General features: G+C 31.9%; 1 protein-coding gene across 16 annotated transcripts; it reads right to left on the bottom strand.

Annotated features, from left to right (window-relative positions):
• On the bottom strand, positions 1–11990 carry LOC148602046 (uncharacterized). 16 transcript variants are annotated; one of them, XM_088556534.1, is made up of 7 exons: positions 11838–11990; positions 4253–4355; positions 3504–4055; positions 2849–2962; positions 1909–2167; positions 1441–1666; positions 1–586 (listed from the first exon to the last, which is right to left on the bottom strand). In XM_088556534.1, the coding sequence occupies exons 3-7, from the start codon at positions 4024–4026 to the stop codon at positions 449–451; spliced, it is 1260 nt and encodes a 419-aa protein (XP_088412660.1). In that variant the 5' UTR covers positions 4027–4055; positions 4253–4355; positions 11838–11990; the 3' UTR covers positions 1–448. The 16 variants fall into 16 exon arrangements, with proteins under 16 accessions (XP_088412660.1, XP_088412658.1, XP_088412659.1 ...); XM_088556532.1 differs by having other exon boundaries at positions 4259–4355; XM_088556533.1 differs by having other exon boundaries at positions 4266–4355.
• Positions 11991–13229: the final 1239 nt, after the last annotated feature.

Below are 13229 nucleotides of genomic sequence, written 5' to 3'. Positions count from 1 at the left end.
TAAAAAAAAAAGAATTTTAATTCCATTTTTTTCTGCTGTAATCAACAGCTCATTGATTAACATTAATAATTTTAGGATAATCAAGACTCGTCGTTACTGGTAATATGATATAGATGTATAAAAAATTTACAAGGATGCATTTTTATAACGCATGAAAAATGTTATTTTGCCCTTTTAATGCAGTTGCAACTAAAGTATTATAGATGGTTCTAAAAATAAGCAAAGCAGCTTCCACACACAGATGACGAGTAAAAAACCTCCGTAACTTTTGAAATTCAAAGGCACTGTGAATGTTTATTTAGTTTACAGTTCTTAAACCTAGATGGGCGCGGTGATTAAAATGGTCTCGGAAGATTCGTTTAAGTATTGATTTCCTTCACTAGTGATAGACAATCTGTAAACATGATTGCCACGAATGGTTCGTTGACCCCAATATTATCACTGTAGATCAATCCACTCTTGCCCATTCCTCCCGTGCCACTTTTGCCAGGGCAAAAAACATTTTTGTCCAAGACTTTCTATGCAAATCTGTTACCTTATCTTTTAGATTATCTTCCAGAACTTCAATAAAAACTGGTGCTAACCACTGAAAAATAAAATTGAAAACTATATATTTTTCTGTTGAAACATTAAATGCTCCAAGAAGTGCAGCTTGATACGACTACCATAAACACGGAATCTTGAACATTAAGTTCAGGTATGGACACAATATTTAAGCTTGATAGAGATTTGAATTTGGATTGACATAACAAGCATTTCTTACACAGTATAAAACTAAGTCCAAAAACTTTGCTTAGTAAATAACTTGATGTGGGCTAAATTGAAAACATAGCCAAATCTGAATATACAGTAGCCTTCAACATGTTGAAGAACTAAAAGAGTTAGGATGCATTTTGGATCTTATTCAGACCAACTTGAAAAGTAACCCAAAATCCAAAATCTAAGTATACAGTTAGATTTAGCATATTAAAATCATTAGAATTAAATATTTGGTTAAGTAGTTCAAAGTATGATTATGTCCGATATGAAAATCTTAAAATCCGGCATGGTTTAGCATATAAGAACCCTATGACTTAATATAGCCAATGAACTTTTGCTAAGATAAAATTAGTTTGATTTCCTGAAAATAATATTGAAATGGATCCCGATTCGTTATGCATAGCGACTTCCGTTTGCAGCATATATTTTGTATTTGCGTTTTGGACATTAACCAAGTCTGATAACATTAAATCATGCTCTGCTTGAAGTGTCGAGTCATTAGAAGCATTATTAGCAGTATTTAACAATTAATACAATTTTCTCACCTTAATTAAAACAAATCCTTTTATTTTCCAAAAAAATATATCGGAGACAGCTACTTAAAAATAACATATCAATCCATTGAAATGTAATTTAATCTTAAAATAATTAGCATGTTGTAAATGGAAAAAGATATTCTACCTTAAATTCTTTTTCTCCTACTTTTCTTTCAATGTGATTTTGGGCATTCTTTCTCACAAGAGCATCGAATGTTTCTTTATCATCAATGGAATCAATGTATGACTTAATAGCATATACAACTGACAGGCCATGTGCTCGTAATTTGGAATGTACCCGGATCTCCTCAATGTCGAGGCCTCTAAAGTCTTTAAAGTATTCCTTACTTTGTGGATATAACGTGAATAATCTGCAATGAACATGAGAAGCATAGATACAGAGTTTCAGAAAGAGATTTTCTTCACAATGAAGGTAAAAGGAAATGTATTAATTCCGTGACCTTTAGTTACTTTCACATTTAGCTTGTATAATTATATTAAAAGACATATACATATATTAATATGATTAATTGATATTTTATGCACAAGATTGTCATCATGTTAAAAAAATGATTCTCAAATCTAAAAATATATATAAAACCAATTGACGTACTTGACAAAAAATTCAATAGCCATTCTTTTCTTTTCTTTCCATACCGGTTTCCAAGTCTCAGTAATGGCGTCTAGTTCTTCATCAGTTAGGGACAAATTATCCTCTACTTCCTTGAACCACTCTGCTGTCACCATACTATCGCTAAGTTCTTGAGTGACTTCTAACGAAGAAGTTCCAGAGTCCTTGGCGTCTCCATCTTCCACAGTCGATGACCCATCAGTAGGAAATTCATCGTCGTCGGTAAATGTCCCATCATTGCCTAACAAGAGTTATTAAGTTTTAACTTAAAAGATCTGAATAAAGTTTCATATACGAGAAACACACGTAGAACATATGGTTTATTAACACATGAACTGACTGTGATATGATGTAAAATCATTTATTGACTAACGTTCGAATATTAGTCTAAATATGATCAAAACTGCCAATACAATACAAAATACAGAAGTGCGCCAATGCGGAATCTAGCCTTCCAATACGAGATTAAGTCGTCCAATAGGGGATATAGCCGTCCAATACGCCATATTTCCCGGGTTAAAACCCATATTTGATTTGCCTGTCATTATAACATTAAGGACTAGTTATTCAATAAAGGTATAATTGTGTAAGATTTTCCATATTGACTGAATAATACTACAGTATAACTGTTTATATACGATTCACGCATTTACATTATCATATTTAGACAAGAAATTATTAACATTTCAATAAGAATCATATGATTTATAACCGTAAAATACTGCAAACCATTTTATTTTCACGGAAACATTTTTTTCTTGCGTTTGGAATATCAATTCGATTTTGGCATTAAGTTTCGAGACGTTACTACCTTTCCATCATTTACTTCATATTATATACAGTTATCTATTTTTGCATTTTTTCTTGCTGACAAAATTAGTGGAAATAATTCGGTTTACAGTAAGGGGACATAACTTCTCACTTTTTAACTTTTCGTTCTGCAATTCATCTTCTGCCTTAGTATCTGTCGTTCGTTCAGTAAAAGAAGCTTTTACCGTAGTAGTTGTATTTTCTTCATTTATATTTGTCAATGATTCTGAAATTGTAAAAAAAGTTGACATGTTATACTAATTCGCTAACAATTTGCACGTGAAAGGGATAATCGTGAAACATATATAAATTCGATTGCCGTACAGAAATACCGATCATATATAATGCATATACACGTGTTTCAAGACGAAACCTCTCATGAGAAGCTTTAAAATATAAAGGAAGATACAAAAATAAACAAAATTCAATTGAATCACGTGGATAAAAGATATGTAGTAAATTCCGGTTGGAACCACTACCTGCAGCACAACACCGGGAAAAAAGAGTTAATTACGTTATCATATCGTATAGTGAACTCATCGAACAAGCTACTAGTACTAAAAAAAACATTTCCGAAATCCTTGCATTTTGTTACATATCGCTTGATTAATTGTTTTAAATTAATTACAAGCATTTTGTAGAATTAGTGTTCTTGAAATTTTATTCTTTATCTCATGAGCAAGGCACATTGAAAGTACGTTTGTTAAAAGGATATCCTTAATATAAACACAAAAGAAAAAATAAAAGTTTTAATGCATTAAACTCACGCTCTAATTTTTCATTCGGCACTGTATCTTCTGCCTTAGGATCTGTCGTTTGGCCATCAACAGAAACTTTGTCCGGAGGAGTTACTGTATGTTCCTCTATTTCGTTTGTTTTTATCTCAAATTCTGAAGGGGAAACTTTGTTTTGTTGTCCGTCCTTCTCTTCACTTATCTGAAATGTCTCTTTAGTTACCGCATCTTTAAGCTGATATACATTTATTTCTGAAGGTTTGTTGGATTTTTTCATCACATCAATAATTGTCTCAGGTGACATATTGTCATTGGATTTATTAGTGTCAGGTGGAAAATTGTAATTGCCTGATGAATCTTTGTCACTATCATTTACCTTACCGTATGAACTATTGTTCATTGTTTCACTACAATCTGTTTGGCAAGGGTCAACAGACGATTCAAGTGAATTTGGCCCCATTTCTGAATTTCCATTTTCATTTTTATTTATACCCATAGTATCGAATGTTGATGAAGGTTGGCCTTCTTGATTTATACCCATTAACATATTTCCCATGTCTGATGTACCGTTTGTGACACTAGATGCTGTTAAAGTATTAATTTTCGCGATGTACTAACTTTCGCCATTTTCGCGGATGACAGAAAAGCGCGAAAAATAGTACCCGCAGAATTTTTACACTATAGACCGCTTATCATCTTTAGAAAATGCGACAATTGATACCCACGAAGAATATGTTTACTTGAAAGAATCCGCGAAAATTAGTAACCGCAAAAATTAATACGTTTACAGTATACTTTGACTGGTCCCCAGTTGGTCTGGTATTTTTTTTGATTGACTTCAGTTGCTTGTATTGCTGGTAACAAGTTCTGCCATCAGAGAACTATCTATAAAAGAGAGGGAAACCAAGAGTACTGGGATTTGAACGGTAATAAGAAAAGAACATTATCCAGGGATTATGACAAGACGAATAAAATAAATACACACAATAAAGAACGTGAAACAACCAAAACAGCACGCATAAACAATGAGACGCACGGTCTCTACTAACATCTACTGGGTTGTCACGTCTAAGGTAGACAAATGAGACCAAAATTGACAAGGTGAAAAGGTCGGTTCTCATGATGAAGATGGAAAGAATTTATTTTTATATTTACTCCAATACTAATTTTCAGTGGTAAATATCAATCGATTTTAAGTTGCACTTTTTCAATTCATCGCGACTAGTCGCATTTTTTTTTACCTTATTGGGGTTCTGCACCTATGGAGATTATAGTGTGATATGTCTAGATGACATTTGAAATTACAATTACAAGAAATTGTTCATATGTTATTTTCATATATCTTCTCACTATAAGTTTCGTATTCAATATAAAGTGGCACAATTTGGGTTAATTCAACTAATTATCATTTGCAGATACATGTATTTTTCTTAAAATAGTCAAGGATAAAAAGTGCTTGGATACTTCCATATAAACTCATAAAGGAAAATTAAGATGGTACGTAGCTTATGATGTTTTCAAATGCAAATGTAGCCTATGTCCTATTTATTGCGCATAATAAAATCATTTCTATGATGAATATCAAATCAAACTGAATGATTTTACGTTTAAAGGTTGAACATTCAAACAAAAGTTGAATATCCTTTCGATGAACCAAATTGTGATTTTATTGTAGATTATAATGTACAGAAAAGATAATAATTGTCGCATGTTTCAAATTCATGCGTTACCAAATCACAAAAGTTTTAAACGAAAAGTTAGGTTTTCGTTGGAAACTGATTTGCTTAGAAAATCAACAAATCCAAGTTCCAAGAACAAGCGCGAACCTTTAACACGCCACGGAAATTGATACGAACGAATAAAAGTAATTTCCCAGTATTGCATTCAACTTTGAGATAAAACAATACCACGATCCTTTGGGAATAACTTAAAAATGAAAAATGTAGAGTCATCTAGATTGCCTGTACTATACCTATATTTAGCTGGTTTAAAAGTTGACACGACCTCGATTTTGACAATGTGTTACCATAAGATAAAAAGCGTAGAAACCAATGATCTCTCAGTTATTTAGTTATGTTCTGGATTACCAGAAATACGCATGACATGTTTTAATTTTGAAAATTAGTTTGTTTAGACAATTTCAAGTGATACGGTGAGAATTAAAAACAAAACATTACCAATTTGTTTTTAAAAGTGATTTTATTAAAACCTTGTTCAGGGGCGGATCCAAACACTTGGAAAAGGAGTCGTGACAGCCAGGGTTCCTCAGAAAAAGGGGTACTAGGACATCATTTACCATTTTTTACCAATTTACTCATAAAAACGACATATTTCCAAATAAAAAGGAGGGGTACCAAACTAGTGCGCCCCACTGGATCCGCCATTGATATTGTATATATCTTAAGTCTTAAAGATATTTCATTTATTATCGTTACTTTGACAATATAGTAGTTGCAAAATACTTTTACAAAAAAGAGGTCGCTTTTTTTGGATGTCTATTGGAGATTATAGTGTTTACTTATCAAAAAGAGATAAATTGAATTGAATTTTGTACTTTCAACTGCATGATTTTTTCCCATTACGAATACAAAATACTGCATTTAGCAGTAGTTTTCGTAAACCAGTTCCACTCCTTGGCAGACATTCTTTAACTGACTTTCCAAGTTTTATAGACAATATAATGAAAATCTGACAACGTCACCTAAAATCAAAAACAATTTCCAGACATTGTAGGGAGCTGAACTTCTGGACCTACAGAATAAGTTGCGAACATCATACACAATTCGGAGCTTGCGTTCAAAATTAAAAATAAATAAATAAATAAAATAAATGGAGCGAGACATTATTTTGTGGAGTAAACCAAAACAATATTCCACACTTTTCGTCCAATGAGGTCTTAATGACGCCTTGTCTTGTACAATGAACAAAATCAATTTCAATTGAAAAATATTTACCTTACCTTGGAATTACGATGTAAATTTGTCCTAGTGCATTCAGAATCTCGTGTGGTTCGTAAAAAATCGGATTTATATATAACCCTTCAGATAAGCTGAGTTTTGACAGGCAAATTCTTAAATATGAATGGTAGTTATTCGGATATCTTAAATAAATCAGTCTTATCTATTTGCAATTATATAGTTTTATAGCTATTTCCGGGAACGTACTTAAATCGTGAAGTTTTCTAAGACGACTCGAAGATTCAATTATAACCTCCTCGAAGAATGCTAAAATAATACCCGGATTTGAAACATTATTGAATACCCTAAATGACTAGAAGATTCAATCAATCAATACTAAGAGAATACCCATATATCATTTTAGTAGTTCCTTACATGTGGGACTACATGCACTCCCTACTTTACCTACACTTTCACAGTTACGCGTTTTGTCAAAATATTCTTTATAGAACACAATGAATATTTGACATAAACATATAAGAAAGAGTAATCAAGGGAACCAAGGTTATAGCGGTAATCAAAAGAATGTAATCCAGGGACAAAGACCAGACATGGAAAACAGACATACACAACAAAGAACATAAAGTAACTAAAATCATACATACAAAGTAACAAAAGTATATAAGCAACTCGGACTCCACTAAAAATTGGGAGCATGGACCAGGTGCACCGGTAGGGTAAGCGTCATAACCATTAGATTCAATAACATAGCGGCCGCGTGTCCTCTAGATCCATTTATGAACACATGCAATGATCTAGACGACACGAGGCCGCTGTGTTATTGAAATAACAAATTAATTATGTAATGTTAAAGTCTTTAGTGCTATGCCAAATTACTGAGGCCTAGTAGAGGCAACGATAAGATAAAAAAAAATACATTTAAGTTGGACATGCATAATTCTGGAAATAATTTCTTCAAAATGAACTAATTAAAGAGAATGTTGAATATCGATGAATATTCGTAATTGACAAGTATTTTCAAAATGCAGAAAAATAAGCTACTTTGCTTAATTTCGTAATAAAATAGTATGACGTAATCTAGATATTTGCTATTTTAAATTATTTAAAATAACAAAACCAAGTTTAACTCAATACAAAACGCTGTAAGATTTGATTGATAGATAAAAAATAAAAAACCTTTTATAATTTGTATATGGAGACTAATATTTATACATACTAAAGTTAAAGAACAGTTTGCTAAAACATTATGAACATTGCCAATTAACGTTCTTCATTTCCAATGACTGACAAATAATAACTCGTACTCTAATAGGATGCTGATTCCTCATTTTCCCCATTAGTAATCCCAATTCCCCATTGAATATGCATAACATTTTTCAATATATCATCTTAATAGCCATTTACATTTGTATCTTTAAATTTTCAACATTTAAATTACTGTTTTTTATTCCATAATATATGTTTTATTTTAAAAATACAGCTTTCTAAACAAAATTCCTTATTTCTGCCATTTAAAATCCTCATAATGTTCATTTGAAGTCCGCATTCGCTCGTTTATCATGGAGTGGAAAGGCTTCAAAACACAAGGGCTGATGATAGTTAAAGGTCGGTTTACTCAAGTAAGTTATAACATATACCTGACCAATATAAAATAAATTTATAGACACCTGATTTACATGCACTTATATTGATTGATATGAATGAGCTTCGATGAAATACAGAAACTGTAATAAGGAAAATTAAAAAAAAAAAAAGATCGTAGCTTCAGGTTAAGACATATTACTAGAAAGACTGCACCTTGCAAGTAGACAACGTAATATCACCCACTCAACATTCACATTTACATAAGTCATTGCCCGGCTTTAAGCATTTTAATGTATTGGTTGTTAAAATATACGGTAAAACAATCCTATTCATTTAATGTTTTTTGAAAGGTGCATTACTTGCATTTCAAGATAAGCCGTAATATAGGACAAAGTGTCAATGCAGTTCGACAACGATTTACCTCAGCAGACTTGACTTATATAACAGTGTCATTATTTAAAACATTGGAAACAGATTGAAAGTAAAATAAAAATATAATCTGAGCAAAATTTGAAAACTTTTAACGTTGTAAGAAATATATTGAGAAATTATTAGTTAATACTTACCTGAACTTAGAACAACCTATATATTGACTAATATTTGTTGTGAACCCATTTTGTATTGAAATTGATACCTATCATCCACGTACACACACTTCTCGGACCTAGACATCTTAGAAACAACAGTGACATGGAAAATTTGTCGAAAATACTTCATGAATTTAAGATATTTTTGTTAAAAAGACGATATTAAGAAAACATGGAGTCAGCCCTATTAAACAGACGTTCTGAACTCTTGAGAAAAAAGGAAAGGACACTAATGGCATCCAATTAGTTTTTATCACAACATACCACTTTTGCTTGAAAAAAAAATTTGCAAAATAATTAAAAAAAAAAACATTTGAAAGAGTTAATGAAAGTATTGAAAATATTCGATTGTCAACCTCTTATTGCGTACAGAAGATACACAAATATCAAAGAATTTCTCACACATTCTCGTTTGCGCAAGATCTAAGTTAGACCCCTGACGAAGCAGGCTTGGATCTTGTTTATAATAGCCACTAGGAGCCGATGCGAAGTCCTACATTGATTTGCAAAAACACCAATAGGTATAGGGTCCGAGAAGTGGGCGTACGTGGCTGATGGGCATCAATTTAAAAATCTTTGTAAAAAAACACGTGGAATGAAATTTACCATGCGCAATCCATATCATAGGAACTGCCTAGTTTCTAAGTGGGCAGTCTCTTAACAAGGTCATTACTGAGTACGTGACAATCAAACTATAGAGGTATACTCTACTTTATGAGCTCACCATTTACTGATTCCTGTTAATATGGTGAAGACCAAATCTAATATAAAATTTAGCTTGATTTGCATTTAATCTGCCTTACGACACTGTCTACTCCTACAATACAAAGAGTACCAAGATTCTATCGGAAATAAAAAAAAATCCATGGAAAAAGACCAAACATTGAAAACAGACTCATACAACAAAGAACATAAAACAACCATAATAATTGACACCTTGAAGAAATCAGTTCTCATGGTGCAGATGCATACACCGTAATGATCCACGAGTTCATGAAGACGACCATAAGACTTCAACCTTGTAGAAACATAACCCTGTTCCAAAAGCTTAATTGTAAGAAGTCTAGTGCGATACAAAAAGTCTGCGTTGTTACGACAAGCTCTTGCATAGCGTATGAGTTGTAATATGAAAACTTCATACACAGCTGCTGAATGAATGTTGCTACAGATGTAAAGAAAGTTGACAACACGGAATGAAAGTCATTGCGTTTGTCGTATATCTTTTTTCTTTACTATCAATCTTAAAATGTAGGTCAAGATATGAGGCTGACTTCACAGTGTTTGTAGTATCCTTTATCTCAAGTTCTTTGGAGGGTAGATGCGATGTATTGCAAAAGAGTTATATGACAATTTGTCAGTCCTGAACTGTCGTATTACAAAATATTAAATGACCAGCCATAGTTCGAGAAAGGTTCGCCTGACAAAATATATGTCTACAGAATCGAGATTCACTGTACACGCTGGAGTATTTCAAACGGAACCACACCTTACGGTCACGTACATATACTATGCTCGCGTATACTGTAAACCGTAACATTTTCGCGGCAGTTTTATTTACGCTTTTATGGCGGTAAGACTTGTAGTCTTAATATTAAACTGTTGTAAACTTTACATACTATAAAAATGCTTCGAAAGAAATGATCGCGAGTATTAATTTCTTGAAAGATAATTTATATTGGAAATACGAAAAAGAAGACGGAGAGTTTCCGGTAATCGTGTTCGATATATTATCGCGCCCTCCTTAATGAAAGACATATTTATACTAATACAGGTTCTTACCACATAATCATAGCAAAAAGTCCAAAACAAATTTAGCTTGATGACAAAGTTTCCCTTACCTAAATCTGTACAACATTTATATTTTAAATGTCAGATTTTGTTTTCAAAACCAGGTTATCGTAAACTGATCTGAATGTAAACACTGTCTCAGATGGATATATTTACTGTCGTTTGTTAAGACAAATACACAAATAGTATTTTATACAGCATAATAACTTTGACTGTCCACGTCTCAGATTAATTTGTGTATGAGTTCTAGTAAGTATATTACAAAGTATATTTCGAAGGATATGACTGATCAATGTTCACAATGACATCCCTCTTAACTGATATAATATTCCTCTTAACTGGACCATCTGACTTAAAGTTTTATTCTGTGCAGTCAGGTGTTCGTTAAAAAAAAACCGATTTTAACAACAAATGTCAGTCCTCTCAAAACGCTGCGAAAGATCCGGGTCCCGAACCTTCACCAGATATAACAACAATATGCTGATTAAGTCGAATAAACTTGTCCAAAAAGATGATTTTAAGTGTATACCTTATGAGAATATTTATGTAATCAACACGAAAAAAAAATCAAACAAACACAAAAAAACAAAACAAAAGAAAAGACAAAAGACAAAGATAGAAACAAACGACAAAAATTAAAAACAACATACAAAAGCTATTATTACTACAACAATAATTACTATATATATACTGCATTTAAAAACAAGTTCGGAAATTAATATCAAGTTCACACACAAGTGAAGAAAATGGATATTCGGTTTAAAAGTGATTAAACGTTCTGCAGAAAAAAGAAAGGTCAAATGTTAAAACATTGGAAAGAATAAGATCATTAAAGACCTTTCCATGACTACTCGATCGTATCGTAAAGTGGTCGTTAAATTCTCTTCATACCGGAGATAACATTTAATGTCATGTATCATAAATTCATTCATTCAAAGGTTTCTTTGCTTAATCTTAAATCACCATTTGTCAATCATAAAAGGGCAGACTTGTAAAACCAAAGCTCGAAAAAAATATTTTACTATTTGGGAATTTTCATACATGTAGAGTTAGAATATGTTTTGTTTGACAATGATTTTTTTAAATATAATTCACAATTAATGTAAATAATAATTCCTGATACAAAATAAATACAAAACATTTTGTGATGAAGCTTCCTATAAATTTGGCGATATTCTTCCATCCACTAAACAGCTCGTTTACAAATATAATTAACTTATATCTTAATTGAATCTTAAATGTGAGAATGATCGACGTGCTGGTTCCCACAATTTGAATGAAATTAAGTATAGAATGTGTAATGATATTGTCATTTATAAGTATTAGTGGTGATAGCAACAGCAATATGTAGAAAATTCAATAATCACGATAAATGTAAACGTACAATAAATTACAAATGCCTCACCTTAATATAAATAATTCAGTTTTAGATAGTCCCTAAATAATATCCAATGCCCTTGAAAATAAAAAGGTATCAAATATGTTCTTACCCTTCAGGCTTAAAGTGATCGTGCATATTGAAGTGTATTACTTTAATGTAGTCGATAACGATAAAGCCACATGATATGATATAGCAGACACGTCTAATGCAATACCTGTGTAATAATTGCATTAGAATCTATCTCTTTCATCTTCAATAGAGGACGTTTACTAACCACGTGTAAATAAATCCCCTCAATCAATTACATAACGTGATCGGAAATGTCCCATATCTTACCTTATTTTGATAAACACGCCTCAATAGCCTTTCCTTTTTTATCCAATTTAGGTTAAATTTATGTATAAAGTGTTTAAGTCCGACATAAAAAAGAAATGCCTTCTCCTCTAATTAATAAATAAATGTAGATGACTGTGAACACAAGAAATGTGTAAATGTGTATGTCAATTGTTTGTTAAACAATTGAAAGGTCTTTCCCTTGAAAACTTTCTCTTTGTAATATACACATTAAAACATCTACAACAGTTTGACTTTTTGCACTTGGTGACCTTTTCAAATGCAATTGTCGATGTTCACATCATGACTTTTGTAATGTCAACGCGACGACCTTTCGTTAGATATACAACAACCCCCCTACTTTCTGTGAACTTTTGTACTTATTAACCCCAACTTGGTTCTTTTTCTATATGAATAAATTGAAATTTGAGATGTACACATTATGACCTTTAATTTGATATGCGACAACCTAACTATATAAACAACTTAAGTTTTGCACTCATTGACCTCACCCAAGTCATTTATTTCGAGACAAAAGATCGATATTTCGGGTGTACGCTTTAAGACCTTTCATTTGATATACAACAACCTTACACTCTAAGAACTTTAAATTTTTGCACTGAATATGCCTACTATTTGAACATGTATTACTTATCATGGTTGAAACTCTGATTTTTGAAATGTGCTCATTTAGACCTCCAAAATGAAATATCACATGACCCCCTTCGACAAAGTTGAAAAAATGATTCAATATCAAATCTATAAATAGGTATTGATTAAATATATCAAACCATTGGAAAATATGAAAATTTTAAGTTGTTGTAGTATCATTGGTTTTTTATATTGGTTCTTGGTATTTTGTGAAATAGTTGTACTTGTGCAGATCTTTCATTATATGAAATGACCATTTGTGTGTCTGCTGTGGATTTTAAACTATATATCCCCGCTCTCAAAGCTTAAAATTTCAATAGATCCAAAAGCAGACAAGATATGTCAAATCTGAAAACTGTATGATAATTTGCAGAACATATACAACAAAAAAAATTACAAAATAATCTGGGCAATTTTGGAGCTCATTTTGAGCCCAATGATTATTAAAATATGATGCAATAACAAACTCCAGAACCGGAAGTCGTAGAGACATTAAACTACCACAGTACATCTTAGG

This window comes from Perna viridis, chromosome 12 (genome assembly GCF_037379345.1).
Source record: "Perna viridis isolate PV_CMFRI_1.1 ecotype Kerala chromosome 12, ASM3737934v1, whole genome shotgun sequence".
In the NCBI taxonomy this organism is placed as follows: domain Eukaryota; kingdom Metazoa; phylum Mollusca; class Bivalvia; order Mytilida; family Mytilidae; genus Perna; species Perna viridis.
This window is presented reverse-complemented; position numbering and strand designations above follow the sequence as displayed.